The 27,936-nt window shown below is 39.3% G+C and overlaps 1 protein-coding gene across 2 annotated transcripts; it reads left to right on the top strand.

Annotated features, from left to right (window-relative positions):
- Positions 1-132: 132 nt before the first annotated feature.
- Positions 133-27,269, top strand: TRNT1 (tRNA nucleotidyl transferase 1). Of its 2 annotated transcripts, XM_054979015.1 has the most exons (9): positions 133-174; positions 985-1,144; positions 4,113-4,306; positions 6,000-6,138; positions 7,763-7,889; positions 8,441-8,637; positions 9,496-9,749; positions 11,165-11,425; positions 26,479-27,269. In XM_054979015.1, the coding sequence occupies exons 1-8, from the start codon at positions 151-153 to the stop codon at positions 11,411-11,413; spliced, it is 1,344 nt and encodes a 447-aa protein (XP_054834990.1). In that variant the 5' UTR covers positions 133-150; the 3' UTR covers positions 11,414-11,425; positions 26,479-27,269. The 2 variants fall into 2 exon arrangements, with proteins under 2 accessions (XP_054834990.1, XP_054834988.1); XM_054979013.1 differs by lacking the exon at positions 26,479-27,269 and having other exon boundaries at positions 11,165-11,852.
- The last annotated feature ends 667 nt before the right edge of the window (positions 27,270-27,936 follow it).

Raw genomic sequence — 27,936 nt, 5'->3', positions numbered from 1 at the left:
TGTTTATTCCGCCACCCGTCGCCAGACCGTCCCAGGCGGTTGCTCTGCATCCTGCCCTCCGGCCCGTTGGAGGCTGTCGCTTCGGGCTGCCTAGTAGAGTGAAACCGCTTCGCAGCAGGCTCGCTGGGACGCCTTTATTCATTTCTTAGAATGGTGCTGTGCTCCCAAGTGCAGGTGATCGGGAAAGGTTTTCTGTGCATTTAACCTGTGGTGTTCCTTAGGCCACGGATGGACATAAGTGCTCACTGATTGGTAAAAGCCATTTCATTGCACCTACAAAGTATATGCCGCAATAAAGGAATCACAAAAGTAAAGAATCCCTTTGCACAGTTTCCAAGAGGATTTCTAGCTCACTGTTGGATTAAAAACATATGAGACCAAGCACTTTCCTGGGAGCGTTTCCCATTTAATAATATGAGACTTACTGCATAGATCTGCTTAGGGGTTGCTCCCTTAACCAATTAACGGTGCAGTTCCATGCAGAGTTTCTCCAGTCTAAGACTGGAACAACGCCACACAGGGCTGCACATGAAGCTACCTTATAGTGAGGCAGACCATAATTTCTGGGGCTTGGTCACATGTGGAATTGTTTTCTCATTGATAAACAGTGCAGAGAGAAGAGAGTTGGCAAGAAATAGGAAGCATTGGCAATGGAAAAGATTTCTCTTTTGACTGGTTTGCTTGCTCACACCTGTACTCCAAACATTACATTTTGGCTTTAGTAGATCACCGAAAAGGATTTTAGTTTTAGCTCTGCTTCCTATATTGCAGTTGGAAAGACCTGTGACTCCTGTGGTGGAGGAAATGCTGAGTCTTTTTTAGTTCTGGAAGTCTTGAATGCTGGTCATTTTTACAACTGTAGTTGTCACGAATGTTTCTGATAGTCATAAACAAAGAAAAATCGTTTCCCCTTCTCACCAAGGTGCACTAGAAAAATAAAGTCTGCATCATGTGGCATTGAATAACTAATGCCCTTTTCTTTAGATGAGGACATGTCTGTTCTTTCTGGGCTGCAGAGCAAGTTTTTTTCTCTTCCCCCGCAGTAGCTGTGGGGTTACAAGCCAGTGGCAGCATTTTGCTACAATGAAGTTGCAGTCTCCAGAATTCCACTCTCTCTTCACACCAGGACTGAAGAGTGTAGCAGGTAAGAGCATCATTGCTTCATTTTTTCAGTCCTGAAAAAGCAGATTGCATAAAAATGACCGAATAAGAGAGAGTATTCGTATTAGCTGTGAATCTGAAAATATTTGTGTGTCTGCTCTGATGGGGGCTTAAAATCTGTATATGTTTGCATAGCTCTTTGCTTAGAAAATCTTTCAAACTCACTGCAATCGGGATGTTGGTTTTTATGTAGGTGAGACAATAGAATCCTCTAGCACAACATCTGATCCTCCTCTGAGCTGCTTACTGCAATGGATGCAGGCAGGATCCTGGGATCTGTGAAGGCCGCTGTTTGTGTATTAGATGCATGCCCATCCTGGATACTTAAAGCATATAAAGATCACATCAATCAGTCCCTTATGTCCATTTTAAATCAATTACTGAGCCAGGGTTTCTTGCCTCCTGCCCTAAAATAGGTGGTCATCTGTCCATTGCTAAACGAACGATTGCTAGAGAAGAATGATGAGGCCAGTTATTACCCTTCCTAGGCAAAATGATAGAAAAAGCAGTTGCAGAGCAACTTCACACCTTCCTGAATAAATCAGCTGCCCTAGACCCTTTTCAGTCTGATTTCAGACTATGGGATGGAGACAGTGCTGGTGGCTCCAGTGGATGAGCTATATCTAAATGTAGATATTCTCACTAGTCTTATTAGCAGCCTTTGATACAGTGGACTGTGTTATCCTGTTGCAGCACTTGGAGGCCGAAGTGGGCTGTGCTTTGAATTGCTTCAAAATATTCCTTACAGCAGGACTCAGAAGGTTCTACAGGCTTGTCCCCCGTGTTCTTTGGTTTCTATATAAATACTTCAGGAGAAATCATTTCTGGTGTTGGAATAGGGTGTCATCAGTCTGCTGATACCTAGCTCTACTTTCCTTATCCGAATCACTTAGTGATGCAGTAGAGACTCTCAACCAATGTCTGACTGCTTTAGTTAAATGACTAAAGGTAAACTAGTTAAAACTAAATCTTGACAAGATGGAGGTAATATTGGTTAGGAATGCTGAGATCCTGAAGGACTTAGTGCTCTCCACTGACTCGGTTAGATTTATTGCTGGAGAAGCAAGCTTGTGCAGCTGCAAAAAAAAAAAAGGCATTCTACCAACTCCACTTAGCTTGGAAGATGGGCCTCCTATCTTGACTCTGCTGACCTGGCCATGTGGATCCATAGTATAGTTACCTTGGAACTGGACTACTGTAATCCACTATATGTGGGTCTGTTCTTAAAGACAACTTGAAAACTACAGTTGGTACAGAATGTAGCAGCCCAGCAATTACCCAGTGCCAAGCAGAATTGGCATATCGCTCCCTTTCTGTAAACATTCCATTGGTTACCAATCAGTTGTTCAATTCAAGGCACTAGTTATCATCTGCAGAGCTCTTAAACGAACAGGTTCCACATACCTGCAGGACCATTTCTCCTATTAAATTCTGCTGCAACAGCTCTGCTCATCTGACCGAAGCCTTCTGAAGGTGCCACCCTACAAACAATCTGCAATTGCTCATTTATGCACGTTGCCTGTGATGGCTCTTGCATTGTGATCAGTATACTGGAGGCTATTAGGAAGGCCCTCACACTTCTGTGGTTTCACAAAATATATGAAACAGTATTGTTCAGGAGGGCATTCTTGTAGGAGTAAGCAAATCTGTATAAGGTTTAGTTCAGGAGGCAACTTTTATTAAGGATAAAGTCTTTCTTACACTGATTGTCTCATTCCCTTAAAGAGAGAAGTTTGTATGTGTTCTGGTATTCCCCCCCCCCCCTTTCCCACTGTTCTACCGTCCAAACCCAACAATATTATTTTGTCTGACTAGGTACCTTTTCTGTTAGATTTAGATATTTCCATACTTTCTGATTGACAGAAAGTTTTTTTATCATACTTGTAATCCATTTTAGTGAGAACTATACATGAAAATAATAAATAAATGGCTTCAATAGTAACCTCAACAGTAAAGTCACCTTGATAATTGTGGGCACACCAAAGGGAACCAGCGTAATTTCCTCCCTTCTGCGTTAGTATTGCAATAGTAGAGAAGAAATAGTTTCTTGCTAAACTAAATTGCTTCAGCAAAGGTGCACTTAATATATCTGGGTTTGTTAATCTGTTGCAGTAAATTTCTTGTGTAAATGTAATTTCTCTAGTGCAAGTTTGTCCATCTCAGTGAAAAGAATATGTGCTTCAACCAGGCTTAAAACTTCTGTATAGAGTAAAAGTTTCATGGATTATGAGCATTGTGTATCTGTTATGATGACTATACATGTAGAACTACTTTAATCATTTTCATCAAATGAAAAGGTAACTTTTCATTTGAAAAGTCAAATTAGATTCCTCTGTAAGTCTCATCTAAAAGACATTCTGTTAGTATTCTGGAAGCTCAGAAGGAATTTTGTGCGTATTTTTAAAAAGAAGTATCTTTTTAAGTCTCTGCCACAGACTGTGCTTCTTCCACTAAAACTTTTGTTTGTGCAAGATCAGTGGTTTTCAGTGGGCCCTTGTGCAAATTGAACTTTTGGAGGCGATATTGCTCTTGGATGGATAGGTAGAGAACTATGAACTTTTGCCTGTTTAAATATAATTTGGCCAATTATGTATGAAGCTGCTTTAATAATATCTATACTTATCAGACTTTGAACTGCATCCCGGGGTTTTAAATTCTGACACTACCTTGAAATAATAGGACATTCAAGTAAAAGTGTTGAACTTCGGAGCATTATCACTTTGGACCAATGTAGACTACAGAATCCATAGTAAATCATGCAAGAATGGACATTGCTGAATGTTTTCTAGGCTGCTTATTAATTTTCTAGCTTGGCTGTTCCTGCTAGAGGAAATTGATCAACTTTAATTGGTCTGAGGCTGTCCAAGTGAGCAGGGAGTTACTACTGGCACAAGAACCTTTAAAAGTTTCCTCTATAACTATTTTATTTTTGCCCTCTATCCTCCTGCCAGAATTATTTGACGAAGCAAAGCATGAATTAAGAATAGCAGGAGGTGCTGTAAGGGACTTGCTCAATGGGATGATGCCACAAGATGTTGACTTTGCCACCACTGCTACTCCGACTCAAATGAAAGAAATGTTCCAGAGTGCAGGTGTTCGTATGATCAACAACCGAGGAGAAAAACATGGAACCATTACTGCAAGGGTAAAAACGGTTTATAGGTTCCTTAAGCTGAGGGTAGCTGGTCGAAAAAGCATGCTGGAAAGTGTATCTTCCTCTATAGTATGCCCTCTTTGTTGTTGTTTAATGGAGTGGGAGTTTCAGGCCCACTGGCTGGAACCTACTTACAGTTCCAAATGCTTTTTTTCCCCTTTCCAGCATTATATTGCCTGCTCCATGCCTCAGAAACATAGAGGGAAACTCAGCCCAAAGATTAGGAAAGCAGCATATGTATGTAGCACACATTACAATATATAGTGGTGGTTCGGGTTTGACTTCTGGCTTCCTTGCCAAAGAAGTCATCCAGAGACAGAGAGGGCTATGTGCTGTTGGCAGAAAATGACATAAAGGTAGGACAGCAAACAGCTGGGCTGTTAAGTGAGAAAAGGTCTTAGGTAGTAGAGAAGCTGAAGGATAGGACAGAATAAGCAAAATGTGGATATGTGGATAATACAGAGGCTTAAGAATGTTAGGAATATTATCCTAAGAAAACCACCATGTAGGCCCTTCTGTGAATTTAATTGGGGGAATCTCCAGCCCAACTTGCTTTTCAATTGTGACCCAGGAATCGCCTAAAAAGGGGAGGAGGCATCGGTTACAGACCGTAGTGGCAAGAGGGGCTTTAGCATTTCCTCTCTTCCACTTTGTATGCTTTTACCACAATAAAGTGGCCTGCTGTTTGTTTTGCTACCAGTTCCACATATCTTCCAAGCATGGAAGGGAGGGAATGCTGAAGCCCCTCCTGCCGTTGTGCTGCACTATGGCACTAATTTGGCCCTCTACACTTTTTAAGGTGAGTCATAAGTCAAACATGAAACTCAAGGTGGGCTGAAGGTTCCCCCAACCCAAATAATATTTTATGTATCATGTAATGGGAGCCTTACTTTTAAGTCAGTGGGTGTCTTTTTAGGAGAAAGGTCAAATGAGCCAGTTTGGTGTAGAGGTTAAGAACGGCAGAACTCTAATCTGGAGAGCCGGGTTTGATTCCCCGCTCCTCTGCTTGAAGCCAGCTGGGTGATCTTGGGTCAATCACAGTTTCCTGGAGCTCTTTCAGCCCCACCCACCCCACAGGGTGATTACTTTGTAAACCACTATGAGTGGGTGTTAAGTTGTCCTGAAGGATGGTATATAAATCATATATTATTATTATCATTCAGTGGTAGAGCATTTGCTTTACATAGAGAAAGACTTTGGTTAATTCCCCAACATCTTCAGTTAAAAGGATCAGGTCAGGTAATAAGTGATCTGAAAGACCTCTAAGACCTGGGAACGCTACTACCAGTCAAGAGAACACAAAACTGACTTTTGATAAGGCAGCTTCATGTGTATATGAGGGGTGTGTGTGTTCTGGTTAATTATTATTTCTTTATTCTTTCTTTATGTAGCCAAGAGCTGTTTAAATGAAGAAGTCAGGCAGCCTCACATCAAGGAGTAAGCTGATCCCTGTTTGGGTTTAACTGTGACTGTCTGCAGACGGTCCTCTAGGTCTGCAGGGTAGTTTGCTGTTAAAGGAGGGGAAAGACCGGAGTGTCCCTTTGTGTGGCCAAGACAGGAACTTATTTTGATATATATGATATCTGCAAACAGTCTATACAAAAAATATATTGTCTTCCCAAACGAAGAAGAGTTATATTGTACAAAAACTCATTTAACAGTTTAAAAAACAAATCTTTTATAGCTCCATGAGCAGAACTTTGAAATTACCACACTGAGAATCGATCTGATTACCGATGGACGACATGCAGAAGTAGAGTTCACAACTGACTGGGGAAAAGATGCTGAGAGGAGAGATCTCACAATCAATTCAATGTTTCTTGGTAACTCTCCCCCCTCCCTGAAATTAAATAGTAACTGTTTAAATTCTAATGATTTGCATTCACTTGCATGTACCTTCATGTAATTTCAGTGCCCACAGTTAGTGTATATTGGTCTAGAGTATGTTGATGAAGCAGCAATCTTACTGAAGTCTAGCAGGTTGGGTGTGGTCGGTGCCTAGATGGAGAGATCTTGAACACACATACATGACAGCCTGCTCCCCAAAGAGGAAACAGAATATATGCCCCACATGTCTTCCATCATGGTGGTTGGGTTCATAAGTTTCCTAGGAAGTCCTGCATCTGGGTACTGGCTACACCCAAGACCACCTCATCTTCAGCACAGTTGCTGTATCATGTGCCTTCAGATCATATCCTGCTACCTGACATTGATTTCTGTTTGATCAGGAGGTATTTGACATGGATGTCACCATACTAGCTCATTCTAGTATTCTGTCCAGTACCAGGATACTTCACTAGGATTATAGTTAAAGTAAAGGTTATCACAATCCCTTTAGGAAGCATGCTTTTTTAAAAAAGTGACCGTTTCTCATTGTGGCTCTTCATTGGGCAGAAATTGTCTCCAGGTGCAATAGTAGAGGTTGTATCACTTGTCTTTTATGTTAATCACCTGAGCTGGAAACAATGGCTGCAAGAATCTCTCTCTTTCATGGGAATCTGTAATCTTTATGCAGAGATAAAATCTTTCCTCTTTAAATGTGTGTGCTTGTGATAGGGAAAGGATACTCAATAGCTCAGGAACCACATGTGGCTTTTCTGAGCTTAATTCTCCCATGTGGCAGTAGGCAGGGCTCTTGCCTAGTAGTACTGTGCTTGGTGGTTGGTTCCCACCTTGAAACAGCTGCCCCCAAAGGAATAGAAAGGTGCAGGCCTCACACTAATGATGTAAGTAAATGTTGTTCATTTGGTTGATGATAATTGTGAATATGACTCTCTGACCCATAGAGTGAGTACTACTGCATTAGGAGAACCTGAAAAGTCTTCTCTTCCTAAGGAGACTCACTATAATATATTTTGATTGTCACAAAAGATGTTTACCTTGAGGATGTCACATGTAAAAAATGTACACTTACTGATTGTTAATGGTTATTATAAAATAAAACTGAAATCTGCTTGTATCTTACCAAGTGTATGCTACGAAGTGAACCACTGTTGGAATAGATTTCAGGTTGGGTAAAGTGAATAGAACAAATTCATGGAATGTATCTTTCCTTTTCCCCCTGCAGCTTTCTGTGTCCCTCACCAGTGAAAAGCTGTTTCTAAGGGTTGAGTGCTACCTAGGGAATAGAGTAAGATTCAAAGCAAAGGGCCTACAGCAAGGGCATCAGAAGAAATAACCCTGTCACCATTTGTGCATGACCACTTGCTCTATTTGCAAAAGGTGTGCACATGTGTGTCAGAGAGTGATTTCTGCCAGTGTTTCACCTTGAGCAGTGTCCAATAGTTCCTGAAGGTTCCCTTATCACAGCAACATTTTTGAAGAGGCGGGATATATTCTTGTGAACTTGTTCTGTTCATAGATTGGTGGATCCAAACCATTGCACTTATATTTGCCTTGATCAAATGCTGAAGATAAACATGGGTGCATTTGCTGTGTTCTCAACAGGATTGGATGGCACACTTTATGATTATTTCAATGGCTATGATGATTTAAAAAACAAAAAAGTCAGATTTGTAGGACATGCAAACCAGAGAATACAAGAGGATTACTTACGAATTCTACGATACTTCAGGTAGTAACTTTGGATTACTAAATATTAAAGGTTCAAACTGACACTACATAGAGAGATTCCCTTCAGGTTCATTAGAACTCTGTATCTTCATGTCTCCCACAATGGTCTGTGCATGGAGAAGCACTGTGTCGGGGCATTCATGTATTCCCCCATCCATGCCAGCAGGTGAAGATTTTTTTGCTTTGTTTGTCATACCCCCAATACCTGTTATTGGTCCTCCTTCCTGTTTTTTGTGTTGCATGTTTGTGTGTCTGTTGAATTATTTTAAATATTGAATATTGTTTGTTTCAAATTTAAATTGTTTTAAACTGTTGTTTTACATTGTTTTTAGTGTTTTAGTGTTCATCACCTTGGGGTAGAAAGGTGACATACAAATGTTTTAAATAAAAAAATCTCTCCCTGATCACCTTGTTCAGATTAATCAGAATTCAGATCTGCTTTTGTTACTTTCATATCAAACATCAACGTTTTCAAACCAATGGCATTCACCATTCGTAAGTGCTATAAAATAAGTTGGTTCTGGCTACTAATGCTGAGAAATCTTCTTTAAGGTTTTATGGAAGGATAGCCGAGAAGCCTGGTGGTGACCATGACTGCAAAACATTGGAGGCAATCAGAGAAAATGCCAAAGGTTTGGCCGGAATATCAGGGGAGAGGATTTGGATGGAGCTGAAGAAAATTCTTGCTGGGAATCATGTTAATCATCTGGTTCGGCTGATGTATGAACTTGATGTGGCTGGCTATTTGGGTAAAGCTCAGTCATAGTATAAGATTAATTCTGGAAAACTTTAGCAAAGTAATTGGGCACTGTCACGGACACAATGCAGTGAATATCAGAATCCATTTACGTTTTGGGGAGGTAGATTCAGAAAAAGAACAATTTCTTCATATTATGCATAATAACCACTGGTCTTATCCAGCAGAGTTCCTCTTAGTTTTTTTCCACGTGGGGAGGATTTATGTGGTTTCCTTTTGCTGTTGTAATTGCCAATACAGCATAGGAGCAATGGGGCTTCCGTGTGGCAGCTTTTCCTAAATTTTTCCCACCCCAGCTCCCATTGCAGCCATTACACACCCATGCCATGAGGGGGAGGGGGGTCATTTAAATCTGCAGTTGGCATTGTTACAGCATTATAACAAACTTTCAGGTTCTCTGAAACTCCAGCTTTCATTTAGAAAAATGAAGGAAGTATTTCATTGCAGAACAAAATTTTAGTTTTTTCTAAATGAAAGTTGGGGATTTCAAGAATCTGATAATCAGCCTGTTATAATGTCCCTATGCTATAATGATATATCAATTGCCAATTTTTAAAAAAGCCTTTTGGTGACCGGGGGCGGGGGCGGGGCGTGATCCTACTGTGTAATGTTTAAGGGAACAGCACTGGGGTACCAGTACCAGTGGTGGCTCTGGTCCCAATGTTTGTGCAAGTGGGCCAGGTATGTTCTCAGACTAGAGTGGACATGTGATCCTGTTGTAGGTGCAGCAAGCTTGGAATGCAGAGTTGTTTCACGAATGTACTTAGTGCTTGATAGAGTGTCTCATAATGGCATTCTGATTTCTTGGTTACACTATTCTCATGTTCCTTTTTTTGTGTGTATCCCTCAGGATTACCTGTTAATGGGAACTTAAAGGAATTTGACACAGTCTGTAAAAATGTTCAGAATCACTTTCCAAAACCAATGACCGTTCTAACATCACTGTTCAAGGTTCCAGATGATGTCTTGAAACTGGATCTGAGGCTGAAAATTTCAAAAGATGAAAAAAATCTTGGGCTGTTTCTACTGAAGCACAGGAAGGATTTGGTCAAAGCATCCGATGCTGCCGCACCACTTAAACCGTATCAGGAGTTCATTATAGATGTAAGTACTATTTCACATTGCAACTTCATATTTTAAAGCTACTGAGCTTGATCGCTAAAAGCACTAGTTAACTTTACAATTGGGCTTGAGTCCACTGGTGATATCTGTGGACCCAAGAGATTTCTGGCTGGAGAGCTGGACTTTCCTGCCTCCTGCTGCGGCCTCAAATTGCCACTGTAATGTTATTCCTATTGGATTATATTATAAGAAAATTAGCAGTGATATCATTTGCCATGTGGCCTGTGTCATAGACTATTTTAAGGAATGCAAGGTTAATACGGAAAAACCATTTTATGTTATGAAAACGCTATATAAATCCTCAGTTGTTGTTATGTGACAGAGTTCAAATCTGTATTGTTTGGGGGTGGAGTAGAAGAGGCAATGTGAGGAACCAGACTGTTCGTTGAACTAAACTCGTATATTCAGATTTGTCAAGATATATCCATTTAAATACATGTTCACAGAATTGCATAGGTTTCTTAAGTAGGGTTTTGGTCACACTTAAAATTTTCTGAAGAGCGTGGGGTATGTTTCTTCTTTTTTAAAAAAGCTGTTAATAGAGGAAATGTTTTTAAACCTGAATTTCTGGTTACTTGTTAAATGTTATCTGGCATTCTAATTAGTCTGGAGCCTAAAAGTGAGGAAGGGGAGAGACTGCAGACCAAAAAGTTAGATTACTGCTTCACATCTCCCAGGAAAACAGAATCGTGCTAACTGAGGCTTGTTGGTATTTTAAAGAGACTAACTGTAAACACTACGTGCAAAATTGTCCGTTAACACAAAAGCAATTTTAGCAATGTTTCTGCCATGCAGTAAGCATTGCCTGCTATAACAGGACTTTTGAATTTGGCTTCTTGACATTTGACAGGCTTGAGGCAGCTGCTCCAAAATAGTAGATTAAACATATAATTCTAAGCAACCTTAGCAGATTGTAAATTGCATTGAACTTTTTGGTACTTAATTTATGGGAAAAAATACGTAGGATCAGGTTAAATTTATGACTTCAGTTTTTTGGCAAGTTGTTTGAAGCCAGCATAACTGTTTTCTAATAAACATTTAAAAAATAAGTACGCTTCCCCCACATTTAGTATGCTCATGTCCCTCTCCTTCAAGATCCTTTGATAGAGGCTGAGAAAAATACTAACTTGTATATGGAATAAGGAAATTGAACCAGGAATCACTGTGCTGTTGGTAATTTCTTTCATTTATGTTAGGTGGATAGCTGTGTTGGTCTGCAGTAGAACAGCAGGATTTTAGTCCAGTGGCGCCTTAGAGACCAACAAGATTTTCAGAGTATAAGCTTTTGAGAGTCAGAGCTCCTTTCTTCAGACACCCCTTGTTTCATTTATGTTGTATGTAGTGGTGTGCACTATAATTTGGCTTAGGTCTTTATGTTGTGGTATGTTTTTGTAAAGTCAAGGGAACCTGATGCAACATCCAAAATCTGTGAGCTTCTGAAGTACCAAGGTGAAGAACATCTTCTGAAAGAAATACAAGGCTGGTCTATACCCACTTTTCCAATAAGTGGTCATGACATAAGAAAAATGGGATTTTCTTCTGGGAAAGAAATTGGGACACTCTTACAACAACTGCGGGACCAGTGGAAAAAGAGTGGCTACCAAATGGATAAAGAAGAACTCTTAAGCTATATAAAGAAGGCATAAAACGAATTGGGGGTAAGGTGTAAAATAACACAATGCATAAAGTTATATCAAACTTTTTGTAAATATTTTACTCTTAGCCAATGTGGTAATTTGGTTTTGAGAGTATTCAGAAGAGTCATCTTTTTTTGTTTAACTAGCATATTATGTTCAAAAACAACCTTTATGTCCTCATAGTAATGTATGACTTTATTTTCCAGACTAAGGAATGTATTTTTGGTAATGTGGTATTTGTTTTCTAAAGTTCTCTCATAGTGGTAAATGCAAGCAGACATAACGGAGATCCACTAGTTTCTATTTTTACTTGAGAGTGCTTCAAATAAACACTTTTTCAGAGTTTGACTTCGGCTGGTGAAATTGACATCTAAGTCAGACTAATATCTGAAATGATTTTGAACTCAGAGCTGAGTAGCAGTGAAATTCTTATTTCGCCGATTCTCAAATAAGCTGTTGTATCTTGGATAACACTAGTAGGTCTTTTGCAAAGAAGTAACTGGGAATCTGCAAAAAAAAAAAAAAACCCTCCCCGAGCATCTTGACCCATAGATTGAACACAGCTGCTCTAAGTGCAAGCGTCCTGAGTCTTGGGATGGTGCACCTTGATTGATAGTTGCAAATCAGTGAACTTTTGCCCATTCAGTGTTGAAAAGCAGTAAGTAGGTATTCACCGCCACTGCATACTATTACAGGCTGCTCTAAATGTTTAATCTTCAGTATTGTCCCATTCCACCTTCCTCAGAGATCTTGACCTCTTTGTTCCTCCTTCCACAAAACTTATACATACCTTCCTGTCACCAGTCTGGCATATTGCTCCTGGATTTCTCTTTTGCTCCTTCTTTCTTCTCTGTTGGCTCTCATTTATTTTTCTGAGATTTTCTAGCGGAGCTCCAGAGACTTCATGCTGTCTCTGCTCTTTCATCTCCAAGCAAATTAGAATAAGAGAGGTGGTATGGTCGGAAGCAGCTCACAGGCAGAAAATGCTTGTTCAATTTGCACAATGATCCACTCTGCCCTGGTATGTGCCCATTGACTTAGGAGATGGACACATTGGTTAAGTTGTTTGGCTGCGAATCAGCACTCTACTGGTTTGAATCCCACTATTGCCATGAGCTCAGTAGGTGACCTTGGGTAAGCCACTCAGCCTCAGCTCCCCAGCTGTATTGTGGGGATAATAATAGCACTAATTTGTTCACTGCTCTGAGAAGAGTGGTATATAAGCGCTGTTGTTGTTGTTAAGTACAAAGTAAAATCACAATCACAACCCCGGCTATAGGATACAATATTTTAATTAAAAAAAAAAAAAGTACAAAGTAAAATTATCCAAAAGTATACTATCAAAAAAGAATTGTAATTTGTACTTGCATATTATAGCACTAGACTACCCACAATCTGCCTAATACTCGGTGCCCTGATTATTAGTGTTGATTACTGGCGTGGTCTCAAATAGTGTCCAAGTTGACTTGGTATTGTGTGTCTTTACATAGCGGGTTTAGTTCAAGTTTGGAGACCGATGGAGGATGGCTTCTGCCCACAAGATGGCAGCACAGCAGAGCCATTTATAGCAAGCAGCAGGAGACATGGTAAACCTTTGTGTTAATTGCCTGTGCAGTTGTTTTCAGCTGTCTAGTTCTTTTTCAGGGAAGGTAGAAGGGCGGAATCTTTTGGTTCCCTAGAGAAACATTCAGTAGGTGATGAAGTCTTTACGCTTCCAGAAATTATTCAGCCATTGGAGTTTTTCAGTACATTCCAGCTTTTAAACAAAATATGCAACCACAGTTTGTCTTCTCGATGTTTTCAATATCTCATGGAACTTAAACAGCTCTTTACGTTTTTAGTGTGTGATTTCCTGTAAGCCACTGACGTGCTCAGAGCTTGAATGTAAAGGATTTAATAAGGCAGCCAAACAAGCGCAGCTGTTCTTTTCACAGCAGTTTGCATTTCATTACTTCTCTTGTTGTTTCCTTTATGTGGCAAACAAGTTTGCTGAGAGCATTCTGGGGCTCTACTAGTTAAAAACATTTCCTTCTGCCATTTCCTTTTAGTAAATTCATTGTCAATGCAGTAGCTTTCTGATTGTGTTTCTTTGTATGCCTCAGTGTTGATTGGCATTATTTAATGTTCACTATTACAATAAATCATGAAACAAAGCTACCAGGTAAGTTGCAGACCCCACTTCTCAGTCTTGAAAGTGTGTGTTATTGTTTCATGGCAAAGCAGTGGACTCAGGCCAAAGGGACATTACAAGAATGGAAAGTAAAAGAAGACTCAACTACTTGTGTTCCCATACAACTCTTCTATATTTCAATGTACTTTTGAGGTGTCCCATTCTAATTATGAAGCATTAGAGACTTGCTTTCATAGAAAAGCTTTTTAAGGAAAGGCTGGGTTTCACTTTTGGTGCCCTGTTCTGTAGTACAGCTGTAGACATCTCTTCTGCCATAACCTCTGCATAAAGTAGCGTTGGCAAATTGGGAGCTGCATTGATTTAGTTTGTCTTAAATTGCATTCTGCTGAACTGTCCCCACCTACCTTCATATTCAGGAAGTGATAACCTTAGTACAAAACAAACAAGCCGGAGATATCACAAATTAAGGTCTGTGACAACCCAATTTATACAACTCTGTGTGGCATTCTGCACAGGATTCATATACATGAAGGCCAGGGGCAATATGCAGCTTGAAGAATTCTGGAAAACTCAAAAGCGTGTACTATTTTGTGTTACTTTGGTTCAGAAAAATCCCAATCTTTGCAAACTTGGATGAAGAGTGTGTTACAATACTAACTTCCTGATTGGTTTGGTTCTAATTGGATGTTACAGAAATGACACAGGACCACTAGAGGCTCAGAAGACCTATAAAAGTCAATGGAACTTACCTCCTTTAGTAAATGTAATCATAATGGGCAAAAGAAGGTGACTGCCTTTGTAAGGAATACCTTGAAGAACAAACAACTTATTAAATTTGCCTAACAATCTGCCAGTGAACAGAAGTTAACCCCATACCTAGATTTGTGATAGCTAATGTGCTCAAGCTGATCTGAAATGATACATAATCAATGTCTGTCACACATGGCCCCCATCTCCTGATTTCTATTACAGTACATCAAGAGGATATTTCTGTACTAAGAATGCAATAATGAAAATTTAGTATCTTCCTCTGAAGGTGGTAGGAATTCTGCGTGTACCCATGCAGTCTTCCTCAAGGTGAATAGCATTTCTCTTAATTAGCATTTGCATTCTTTTCTAGAATAAAGCATCAGGAAAAGAGGTTAATTTCAAGCAATTGCCTCATTTCTACACTCTGTTGATCATGAAAATGCACTTAGCTAGAGATGATTTTGTGGCTGAACAATCTTCAGCCAAGTGTCTTAGTGTAGCATAACTGGAGGGGGGGGGGGATTCAGCTACCATACCCCATGCTCGCACTATTCAGAACTGTTTAATACTGACAGCTCCACTTTGCTCACCTCTGTAAAAGGATGTGCAGATCAGAATGTCCACTGATGAAAGGGATTTCCATCACTATAACAAGTCTTCCTCACTGCCCCCTCCCTCCTGCTGTTCCAGATGCTTCTTGAGTTGCTGCTCCTGTGGCATATGGGACTACTCCCCAGGAACAGTATAAAGGAGGAGTTGGTAGGCTGCAGCAAGAGAGAAATCGAACTTCATTGTGGGTTTGGTAAAAGGGAAATAGATTTAACAGACAAAACCACTAGAGGGGCTAATAATTTTTGGATAAAATTGTACATGTGAAAGAGTGGACAAGAAAAGAGATTATTGTTGGACTCAATAGAACCTTAGTCTGCCTCCCATCCATATGTTCAGGCAGCACAACAAACCATTACAAACAATGGGTGGTTTGGGCCTGTCATAGGAATCCTCTTCCTGGACTGGAAACAGGCACATAGCATAACTGGATTATGCTGTGGTCTATGGATTATGCTATAGTCTATTCAAGTCTATTCAAGAATAAAAAGATTCCTTCTAGCTCACAGGATTTCAGTCAATGACTGAAAAAGTGGGCCTTCTGTTCTTCCAATCTCAGGAGCATTATCTGTGTTCCTAGAAGAGGACTGAGCAGCAAATATAAAGAGCTCTTGATTTATGAAAGCACTTCTGCACTGGCAACAAAAGGAGAGCACTTTTAAAAGACAAAGACAAATTGGTTGCCTTTATATAAAAAATGATTACTCTTAAAAACCTAATTTACTGACACAGAGATCCTATTCACCATGGGCTCACAGAGCACAATGGTTATATTTCAGGCGATGCTCCTAAAATAAATTTGACAACCAAATATTTCTAATTTGACTGCCTGTCAATAAAGAGTATTGTGTGTAAATTAACTGAACTTTCTCTTGGGTGTCAGCAGTTAGTTCCTTTTGGTTTAAAGAGCAAGATTCATGCAGCCGTTAAGGTCATGTGTGTATGTATAGGTATCTGCATATTATACTGGATTTTGAAAGACATTCCTGTGTTCTTCAGCCTAAGAAATTGAAAAGGTGGTTGTGCTGGACCTGTTGAAAGGTCCAACATTAAGGATGGTTAGAATGGCTAGAGAAGGAACAAGGGGCTTGGAGCCACAACCTTTTCATGGGCAAGGAAGTCATACTCCATGGAGAGAAATCCTTTCAGCTATAGGAATGCTTAGGTGGATTCCAAAACAGGAATCTTTCAGAAGAGATTCAGACATCCTGTAATATTGCCTGAGGAGATGGATCATTTTGTTTCTTGCTTACATAGTGCATTGGAAGACTTGGGTGATTCCTCCATCTTGCTTTTCTTTAGCAGATGGATACTGTAGCAGATAGTAGTTACTAAATTGCTACTTAATCTTCTTATTGTGTCTTTGAGATTACATGATTTTTGTGTTTTGGATAGAATTTTATAGTTTTAGCAAGTGTTATGTCACTATTTTTTTATTTTTGAAGAGGCAGCTGAAAATACTCAGGGAACAGTCCCTTCACACCATCAACAGCTGGCAAGGAAAAAAGCCCTCTTCCAGCTCAGAACTTTAGATCATGCCGTTCTTCTGATAGAGACCAAAACTGGAACCCCAAGCAGATATCTATCTTTGCACCACCCCATCAGATGTGTTTTATACATGTCTTGTTGATTTGTGTCAGCCAGTTGACGTTTCGTATGATTTCAATAAATACTTTGTCATACGTGTAGCGGTATGATTTTGCACAGCTCATTTTCTTGACTCAAATGAAAGAGCAGGAATTAGTTTTATGCTGTGTGTGTTTAAGGTGGCAAACTGTCCATTGTGACTGCAGTAAGGCACAATAATCCAAAGTGATATTTTTCTGTACTTTACTTATAATGTGATGAGACCACTGCTTTGTCTCAAATTTAATTCTCTTTTCTGCCTTGAACGTACTACACCTCTACTTCCTAGAGTGTTTTTTACAAATGCGGGGAAAATACCTCTGCCTGCTCTGAACTCTCACAGCTGTGAACATGCTGAGGTTTTTTTTATATATAACAGCATTAGGATACTTGTTTCAGTAGTTTCTCATTACTGTGCTTCAGGAAAACACACAGTTGTACTTACCTGTATCTGATGTTCATCAAGCTATCATCACGGTTAGCCCACATGGGGAAGTGTGCATGCATTGGCTAGCTGCTGGCCTGCCCATACACAGTTCCACTTAAGACCAGAAAGAGCATGAAGCTTCCTGGGGCTGAAGATCAGCAATAGCTGTCCCTGACAAACATGTTGGCTGAAGTTTGTAAGTGTTGGGGGAGCCACGGGAGCACTGTAAATATAGTCTAGAGCAAAGTTAGATGTGTATTATTTTGTTCATAATTACATTCATTCATATTAATTATCCTCATTTTTTAAAAAAAAATCTGGATTTTCCTTTGCTTCAGTGGGAAACAGTTCAGGATGTGCTTCACATTCCCAGGGATTGTGCATCTCACCTATGGATCTTCTGTGCCCCATTTTTTTCATAGACAGGAAAAAGGTGACCCTATTTTACAGGCAATCAACATTTCCATTTATTAAAATGTTAGAATGCATATGAAGACATTCGACAAGCCAAAAAGTGGCCAGTATGAAAGAGTGGACAACTGGGATTTCTAAGACTGGTTTGATCCCACTTCCAGAAAGAGGCAGGCAACCCAACGAGAAGGAAGTGACTCCCCATTACATAATTGATCTGCAGTATTCAACCTTTAACATCATCAAAATTATGCACATGGTACTAATACATTTTAATAGTAATCTATTGATCTAGCTGAACAAAGCTTTAGACTACAGGGTTTCAAAAAAAAAGTTCTACCTGTGCAGTTCTACTGCGCAATTTCCATTTATTTCAATGGGTCTTGTGTGGTAGTCTTACAAAGCCATGTTGAATACAGTGATTGCTATTCATCAAGCACAGAATATTTTTGATGTTCCTTTTAAAAAGAGGGCACTTTAGCATTATTTTAATCATCTGCAGATGTTCAGCAATTTAAGAAATAAAAATTCAAAATCACTTATAGAACCTTTTTAGAACAAACCAGGATTTTTTTGTAATAACTCCAATTTCATGTTTCCCTCAAAGCACTTCAGTTGTCTTTAATGTGCCATTAACAACACAGCCAAGATAATTTCCAATCAAAATGAAGCTTACTTAATTTGGAGACAAAGTATTTTGCAGATATTTTTAACTTCCAAGATGGAAAAAAGAAGAGGGCTGTCCACCTTAGCGTGCTTTAAAGCAAAGGACTTTTGGACATATGAAAACCAAATAAAGAAATACTCATTTTGATTTCTCTCTCTCTCTCTCTCTGAAAGAGAACAATGATTACTCCTACAGAAGTTTAAAAAACCACAACAAATTTAGACCTAGAGTTCTTGACTAAAGGTTAAGATCTATAGGTACACTTTACAAAAATATAATACCACAAAACTCTTTGGCAAAGTAAAGTGTTGGAGATTAAAAGTACAATATAGAAAACTTGTAAAGTAGATCAGAGTCTAAATGTGGACAAGAAGTGGTGCTGTTCAAAAATGTTACTAATTTGGAACAAATGTTACTAGTTTGGAACAGAGCAAATGTGATGCATTTAAGACATGTAAAATTATATAATCTACCCATGTTTGGCACGATTAGGCCCTATCTAAGGTAAAGTTTATATTAAGAATTCTGAAAGGCTCAGTGTAACTGAAAAAATCAGATTATTCTGGCATAATTTGCTTTTGGAATGCTAGAAAATTAAAGTAGAAGTTTAAAAGCTGGGGGCCTGCAAGAAATCACAGGATGGGGGGACTTCCTGTTTGGGATCCATGGAGGTCTAACGCAGCTCCACTTGCGGAGCTGACCGGACTGCCGTTTTAACCGGCCGGCGGGGTGAAAATAGCCCGCGGCCGACTGCTCTCAGGCGGGGAGCAGGCAAAGAACGCTCAAGACCCTAGGGTGAGCTAGATCTCGGACGAGGGGGGGCTCTATACAACGAGTCTCCCCCCGATCCTTGAGGTCCCACCTTGCGACGGGTCGGCTATAATCTCTGCGGCAGTTTTGGGGCCAATTCGGCTGGCATAAGACCTACATACCCAAGCATCGATTGGGGGAAGAAGCTGAGAGGGGAACTTAAAATCGAAACAGCGATTACAACCCGAGAAAAGTGAAGAGAAGGTAAAGATCATTATCTTCTGAGACGGGACAGATTGATAAAAACAGAGAGGAAAAAAAGTAGATTTTTAAACTGCAACAGACTAGTGAAAAGGAGGGGAAGACTCGGCAGGAATCGAATTTAAAAAGAGACTAAGTTTAAAGAAGTTATTAAAGAAATTGGACTATTGTTTTGAATACCTGTGGCTTTGGAGCTGTGAGAAAAAGACACCATCGCGAGATCTGCTGTGGGAAGACGGGAGACAGGAAGTGCGTAATAACAATAGAGTGGCTGGAGAGAAGCGGCCCTTGCTGGAGGGCAGGAAGTAGGGAATCGCCATTTTTGAAAGGGGAAGGGTCGCGGCTTCAGCGGAAGAGGAAGTAGGCCATCTTGGATTACAAAATCATAGAGAAACCATAGAGAAAAGACGCCCGACATTTTGGACTCTTTAAAATTTAATTTCTATAAGAAGACCGGGACATTTAAAATAGAAAAACGTTAAATTTTACGCCACGGAGTTAAGGAAGAGAGCGGATTCGTGGGAGCGAGCTAAAGCAAGCCCCACGATGTCAAAAAAAGAGTGGCAATCGGCAATAGAAAACCTGGATAAAAACCTGGACAAAAAACTTTTAGATATGATTAAAGAACTTAAGGACACGAAATTGGAGCTGATAAAAGAGGTTAAAGAGGTTACACAGACAGTAAAATCGGAGCTGTCAGAAGTGAAAAAAGGTATGGAAACAATACGAAGTGAATTACAAGGAACGCAGCAGAGAGTTAAAACAGTAGAAGACGCGATGGAGAATTTAGCAGACACGCAACAAACAGAGATGAGATTGGTGAAGGGGAGAATGTCAGTTGCAGAAACTAAACATATGGAGAAGCAGCTACGTTTTCGTGGCTTGCCAGAAGTGGAAGGAAAGTCAGCGCAAGAACAGATGACTGAGGTGTTGGCTGAGTACCTGGGGAAGGAGGAGGAGGAAGTTGTGGCTATCCTAGATGTGGCATACCGTGTGAATTCGAGAATAGCAACCCAGAGGAAACTACCAAGAGATGTGATTGTGCAGTTTACAACACGAAATATGAAAGAGAGGATTGTGACAAAACAGTTTCAAGATCCATTGGAGATTGATGGCAAGACGATTATTATAATGAAGGAACTGCCCAGATCAGTGTTACTGGACCGGAAAAAATATAAAGTGCTAATTCAGATTTTGAAGGACATGAAAATCAGGTACAGATGGGAGTTACCGGAAGGAGTGTCCTTTGAGTTTGGAGGGGCCAAAAAACGCATCAGATCTGAGCGAGAGATGGAGCGATTTATTAAGGACAATGAAAAAGACTTACCAACAAGATCATGAGTATGGAGTGTAAAGTATTATCTTGGAATGTAAATGGACTAAACTCACCGAATAAGAGGAAAAATACTTTTCACTGGCTACTAAAACAAAAATGTGACATTGTTTGTTTGCAAGAGACCCATATCAGAAAGCAGGATGCAAAATATTTAAAATCTGGAAAATTGGGCAAAGAATATGTAGCGGCCTCCAACAAGAAAAAAAGAGGAGTGGTGTTGTACATAAAAGAGGAGCTACAGCCAAAATTTGTTATGAGAGATGTGGAAGCTAGATTTGTAGCAGTGGAATGTATTTGGAATTTAAAGAGAGTGTTGGTAGTCGGACTTTATGCACCTAACGGTGCAAAAGAAAGCTTCTTTGAGGATTTAAGGAAGCATTTAGACGATCTTGCATACGACCAGATAATTCTTGCTGGAGACTTCAATGGAGTGACAGACTTGGAACTAGACAAAAAGACTACAACGGCACAAAAGAAAAGAGGACTATTACCAAAGCTTTTTTTTGAGTTGATTCAACAAGAGACTCTTGAAGATGTATGGAGGAGAGAATATCCTAAAAGCAGACAGTTTACTTTTTATTCTGCAAGGCATTCTACATTATCAAGAATTGATATGATCTGGGCCTCAAAAGACTTAGCATTATGGACTAAGGAGGTAGAAATAATGCCTATGGTAGGCTCAGATCACAACCCAATTATGTGGAAATTTGGAAAAAAGAGAAAAAGGAAAGCATGGAGAATAAATGAGGACTTGTTACAGGAAAGAGAGAATATGGAAATACTGAGAAGAGAGACAAAGTTTTTTATACAATACAACGTGAATAAAGAAGTACCAACCAATAAAGTTTGGGATGCTTACAAGGCGGTTGTAAGGGGCATACTAATGGACTTAAATGGTAGAGCAAGAAAGAAGAAAGAGGAGAAAAGACAAGAGATTGAGGAGAAAATAAAAGCCAAAGAAATACAGCTAAAAAAGAGACCAGGGAAAAAGAAGGTATACCAGGAAATTAAAATACTTCAAGAACAGCTAACAGCAATGAGCAATAAAGAATTGGAGTGGAATCTCAAAAGACTGAATCAAAAAGCGTTTGAGGGTGCTAATAAACCTGGGAAGTACCTGGCATGGCAATTGAAGAAGAAAAGGGAAAAGAAGATAATAAATAAAATTTGCGAAGATAACAAAACGTATTTGGAGCAGGCTACCATTAGTAGAGCCTTTTATAAATTTTACGCTAAACTGTATAATAAAAAAGAAGTAAACAAAGAATCAATAGCGTCATATTTGGAGAAAACCAAACTTCCAGAAATCTCGGAAGCTTGGAGAAATAAGTTGAATAGTGAAGTAACTGACGAGGAAATAAGTAAGGCAATACAATCTGCAAATCTAGGAAAGGCGCCAGGGCCAGATGGACTTACAGCTAAATTCTATAAGACAATGGCTAATGAACTGGCACCATTCCTAAAAAAGGTGATGAATGGGGTTTTAAGGGATCAAAGGATTCCAGAAACTTGGAGTGAAGCGAATATATCATTGATCCCAAAAGAGGGCCAAGACCTGACTAATGTGAAAAATTATAGACCTATATCGCTACTCAACAATGACTATAAAATTTTTGCGAAGATATTGGCGGAGAGATTGAAGGGGTGGCTCTCGGAAGTCATAGAGGAGGAACAAGCAGGCTTTTTGCCAGACAGACAAATAAGAGACAACTTAAGGACAGTGATCAATGCTATTGAATATTATGACAAGCGTTGTGACAAAGAGGTTGGTTTCTTCTTTGTTGACGCTGAAAAAGCGTTTGACAATTTAAACTGGGACTTTATGTTTGCCACTATGGAAAAGCTACAATTGGGAGAAAGATTCATCAGAGCAATTAAGGAAATTTATAGAGACCAGACTGCAGCAATTGTGGTGAATGATGAATTGACCAAGAAATTGACGATAAGTAAAGGAACAAGACAAGGTTGCCCGTTATCTCCATTGTTGTTCATTTTAGTATTGGAGATTCTGATGATACAAATACGTCAAGATGATGAAATTCGTGGAATAAAAATAAAGGACTATTCATACAAGGTCAGAGCATTTGCGGATGACATAATGTTAATTGTAGAGGACCCATTGGAGAACATGCCAAGAGTGATAGATAAGATCAAGGAGTTTGGAGACTTGGCAGGTTTCTTCATTAACAAAAAGAAGTCAAAGATATTATGCAAAAATATGACTAAGCAGAAACAACAATTGTTAATGGAAACAACGGATTGTGAAGTAACAAGTAAAGTGAAATATTTGGGAGTCGAATTAACTGCAAAGAACATAGATCTATTCAAAAACAATTATGAAAAACTATGGACTCAGATAGAGAGAGACTTGATTAAATGGAATAGATTGAATTTGTCATGGTTGGGCAGGATTGCAGCAGTTAAGATGAATGTGTTACCAAGAGTAATGTTTTTGCTACAGACAATACCAATCATCAGAGACTCCAAACAATTTGAAAAATGGCAGAGGAAAATATCAGATTTTGTTTGGGCAGGCAAGAAGCCTCGAGTGAAAGTGAAAGTTTTACAAGATGCAAAGGAAAGAGGCGGAATGCAACTGCCCAATCTGAGACTTTATCATGATGCAATCTGCCTAGTTTGGTTGAAAGAATGGATGACATTAAAGAACAAGAAACTATTAGCCCTAGAGGGATATAAAAAAATATTTGGATGGCACGCATATTTATGGCATGACAAAGTAAAGGTCAACTCGATGTTCCTGCATCACTTTGTTCGGAGAAGTCTATACATAATCTGGAAGAAGTACAGAATTTATCTACAAGAAGGAACCCCTTTGTGGGTGGTTCCATATGAGGTGATAGACCCGAGAGCTGTTGATAATGAACAACAATGTTTAACGTATAAAGAAATAACTAAAACTGAAGCATCCAAACTTAGAATAAAGACACAAGAGGAACTATCACCTAACTACGATTGGTTCCAGTATGGACAGATCAGAGACTTATATAATTCGGACTCTGTAAAGGGAGGTATACGAATAGAGAATTCGGAACTAGAGCAGACCCTTCTTAAAGAAGATAAGAAAAGAATATCCAAGGTATACCAAGTACTGTTGAAGTGGTATACCGAGGATGAGATAGTTAAAACACAAATGGTGAAATGGGCTATAAACTTTAATAAAGAAATAACAATGGAGGCATGGGAATACTTGTGGAAAACTACAATGAAGACAACGACATGTATTAATATCAAAGAGAACATTTATAAAATGATCTATCGTTGGTACATGACACCAAAGAAGATTGCGCTAGGGAATTTGAATACTTCTAATAAATGCTGGAAATGTAAGAAGCATGAGGGCTCCCTCTATCATATGTGGTGGTCGTGTGAGGTAGCCAGGCAGTACTGGGGGGAAATAATAAGAGAAATGAGTGAAATTTTACAATTTCAAATTAATAAGAACCCAGAACTCCTGCTACTGAACTTGGGAATGGAGGGAATTCCAGCCCAACACAGGACGTTGATATTTTATATGACAGCAGCAGCTAGACTTTTGTATGCGCAAAAATGGAAAGTACAAGAAGTGCCAACTATTGAAGATTGGACTTACAAATTGCTGTATATGGCTGAAATGGACAAGATGACAAGAAAATTGAGAGATCTGGACTCAGGGCAGTTCAACACAGACTGGGAGAAGCTGAAACAATACCTGGAGAAGAAATGGGAGGTGGGAGGAAAACTGTGGCAGTTTGAGAACTACTGAAGTATTGAAGTAGAGGGGGGAGACTTTACCGGGGGGAGAAGAGATAAATGTGAATTAATAAGCAGTCAGATTAATAGATTGACATATATATAGATATATATAGGTTAACAAACAGAACATAGAGAAAATAATTAATTATAAGGACTAAATATAAGGAGCGATTAACTAACAATATTTTCTTTTTTTTCTGACAAGTTTTGTACCAAACTGAATGTCTGAAGATATAGATGGGTCAAATTGATTGACTACGTGAGGAGAGATATATAGAACTATTATAAAAAGATAGAATGAGTAATATATATAGAGAATAAGTCAAATTGTTTGATATAAACGAATGTATGATCTATATGGTTTATGATATATAGAAATACCTGAAATTGAAAAATTGGGATAAATTGTTTATCTAAGATGGAAACAAAGGCTTACAGTTTGGGCATATAATGTTAAAAATAGTTAAGGATGTATTGCTTAGAATAATGGAGAATATATATTTGTTTTAGATAGAGGAAGCTAATAAAAGTAAGGGAAAGGGGACAAAGGGTTGGAAAGCTGTTGGAAGTCAACAAAAAGGGGGGGGAAAGGGAGGGGGTTAGAGATGAAAAAATTGGGGAAAATTGAATGTAAATGTGGAAATAATGGATTCTAACCCAATAAAAATTTTTCAAAAAAAAAAAAAGAAATCACAGGATGGGGGAACAATTTGGTAAGTCCTCCTCACTGCCTAGGATTCCATAATGTCACAAAAGTTTAGCTGAGCTAATACCCTGCTCCCTTCATTAATACTCAATTGCTCTCAATGCCACTGGAACATAATTCTGTTCTCATCAGGCCCTTTGGTGGTAGGGGTTTTTCACCTTTTTGTATGATTAATTTGCAGTTATTGAGATGGAGTCTACCTGTCCTTGACAAAGTACGCCACCTCTTCTGTCAGAGGACAACTTTTCACTTAGTTGACCGGAGAAACAATCCAACCTTTTAATCCTTCTTACGAGGGGATTCCTCCTAGTATGAAGAGGCCCCAACTGTATATTCTTAATATATTGCAAATAAACTTGACCTTAGATAGGGCCTAATTGTACCAAACATGGATAGATTATATAATTTTACATATCTTAAATGCATCACATTTCTCTGTTCCAAACTAGTAACATTTGTTCCAAATTTGCTGATTTGTGATTGGCACCAGAGGCATCCAGTTTACCATTAGATGTAGCATCTCAAAGATAGGATTTGTTTCCAAAAATATACTGGGAGACCCTAGGTAATTCTCCAATTCAGATCATCCAGTCCGAGTCTCCAATCCAAATCCAATACTAATAGGGGTTGATGTAACCATTTGGAAGTTAAAAGTTATGTCTATGATCCTCTGGACTAAAAGAAAAACATTAAGGAAACTGATACTGATGTATTGTCGAAGGCTTTCACGGCCGGAGAACGATGGTTGTTGTTGTGGGTTTTCCGGGCTGTATTGCCGTGGTCTTGGCATTGTAGTTCCTGACGTTTCGCCAGCAGCTGTGGCTGGCGAAACGTCAGGAACTACAATGCCAAGACCACGGCAATACAGCCCGGAAAACCCACAACAACAACCATCGAAACTGATACTGTTTCAGAAAGTCAGGAGGCAAGTAAAAACTTTCCAACAAACTCAAAAGTTCTCTTGTAACAGATAATATTTTTCCTCCTTCAAAAGCCCATACCAGAGTAGGCTATCAAAAACATTAACAATGGGTACTGGTTTATTAACAATTAAAATATATTCTCACTTATATAATATGTCAGCATAAAAATAAGCTCAGTACCAGCATTGTTAATAGAGAACAAATCAGGAAAGGTCATACACAATAGAAAGGCCAGCACTGGTTGCTTGTTCCCTTACCTCTTAGCAGAAGTCAACAGCTGATATTTTCAATGTAGGAATCTAGCTGAGCTTTAAAGCAGACCTATTTACTTAAATCAAGCCATCTGCTTTGGTTCTTTTTCTGTTCTCCACAACAAGTTTCTAGTTCTCCTGTTGGCATTTTAGATCTGTGCTGGGCCCTCAGGAGTGACACGATTGCCAAGATAGGAGGGCACCTATGTCCAAGAAAGGGGCAGTGCACGTTCCCCCTTAGTGCTTGTGAATACAATATATTTTCAAAGACATGGAAGCACCCCTCTTGTTGATCATGCTTTCTGTAATGGACAAATATTTTCCAGGGGTGGAGGGGACTGGCCTCTCAAAAGTTGTTTAGTCTTAAAGGTGCTACTGGACTCTTTACTGTTTTGTTACTACAGACTAACATGGTTAACTCTTGTGGATTTTTGATCAAGAAGCACTATGTGATTTTTTTGCTTAACTTTCAGTAACTTCTGTCAATTTGATAACTCATCCCACCCCCAACTCAATGACAGTGACCTTAACCCAGGATTGTCTACCTTCCATAGGATGCCTGTCTCTCAAGTAAGGTACAAGTTTTCCCAGCACCTTGGAAACTGCTTCCTGATGACTTGAACTATGCATTCTTTGGGTGCACGCCATAGTTCGAACAGGACCTGGATGCTATTGGTATTTCAGTTTCATTTATACCCTGCCTTTCTCCTCAGCAGGGACCCAAAGCAGCTTTTATCATTCTTCTCTCCATTTTATCCTCACAACACCCTTCTGAGGTAGGTTAGGCTGAGAGTGTGTGACTGGTCCAAGATCACCTCAGTTTCCATGGCGGAATGGGAATTCGAACCTGGGTCTCCCAGCTCCTAGTCCAACACTGACAATTATTACCACTGGTAATAATTCCATGGCTTTCCATGGTGTGAAGCCATGGAAGAGAAAGTTAAAACGCAAATGGATCTGATAAAAACTAGATAACATAGGTTCCCAGAAACCAATGGGAAAATAGGAAATAATAATTTTTTACTGAACTAATTGACCTTTTTAAGCCTTTCTTGGTAACAGCAAAGCCTATGGGGCAGGGCATACCCAACAGAAATAACTCGTATGATTCTGACTATAAGGCAATAAAAAGATAAATTAGAAGCCTTTATAGAAATTTTAAAAAATTCAAACAGAACAAACATATTGCTAAGTATTTTGAAATTGAAAAAAAGAATATAAAAGAATATTGAAATTTAAAACGTTTGAGGCCTGGAAAAGCAAATGGGAATGTTTATTTTGCACTGTAAAAGCAAAAACTGAAAAAAAATTCTGGACTCTTAATAGCAAAAGAATTAAACACAAGGTTCCCTGTACCTTGACACATTTCTGCAGCTGTTTGGGAAGCTTTTTTAACTTCTACTTTTGCAAATAGAAATAGAGATAGATATACCAGGTGGCAGACAGAAGCTGCCACCAGGCTTGAAGGGATGGATGGCCCCCAGTAATGGCCAGTGAGGACATGATCTTAATCAAGCAACATACAAAAAAAAGGAAAAGCACCTGCCCTGACCTAATAACAGTGGAATTATTTAAAATTGACCCAGATTGGTGGGCACAGATTCTGGCTTCAGTTTTTACTGACATAAATACGACAGGAAATATGCCCAAAGTCTGGCGCAGTGCAATAATCATCCTGATCTATAAAAAGGGGGGTCCGATGGACCTGACAAATTATCATCCAGTAAGTTTGTTATCCACCATAGGAAAACTTTATGCGTCAATGCTTTTTGAAAAGCTTAGATCCTGGGTCAAAGGAAATAATATTCAGGGAAAGGAGCAAGTACCATCAATCATTGCCACACACTTTAATTTCTCCAGTGGGACATCCCAAAAGTTGATAGGGAATTGGATAAAGTATACAGAGTCTCTACCAGGTATGTGATACAGAA

Source organism: Eublepharis macularius, chromosome 4 (genome assembly GCF_028583425.1).
Source record: "Eublepharis macularius isolate TG4126 chromosome 4, MPM_Emac_v1.0, whole genome shotgun sequence".
NCBI classification, from domain to species: domain Eukaryota; kingdom Metazoa; phylum Chordata; class Lepidosauria; order Squamata; family Eublepharidae; genus Eublepharis; species Eublepharis macularius.
Note: the sequence above shows the minus strand (reverse complement) of the source record. Positions and strands in the feature narration are given on the sequence as shown.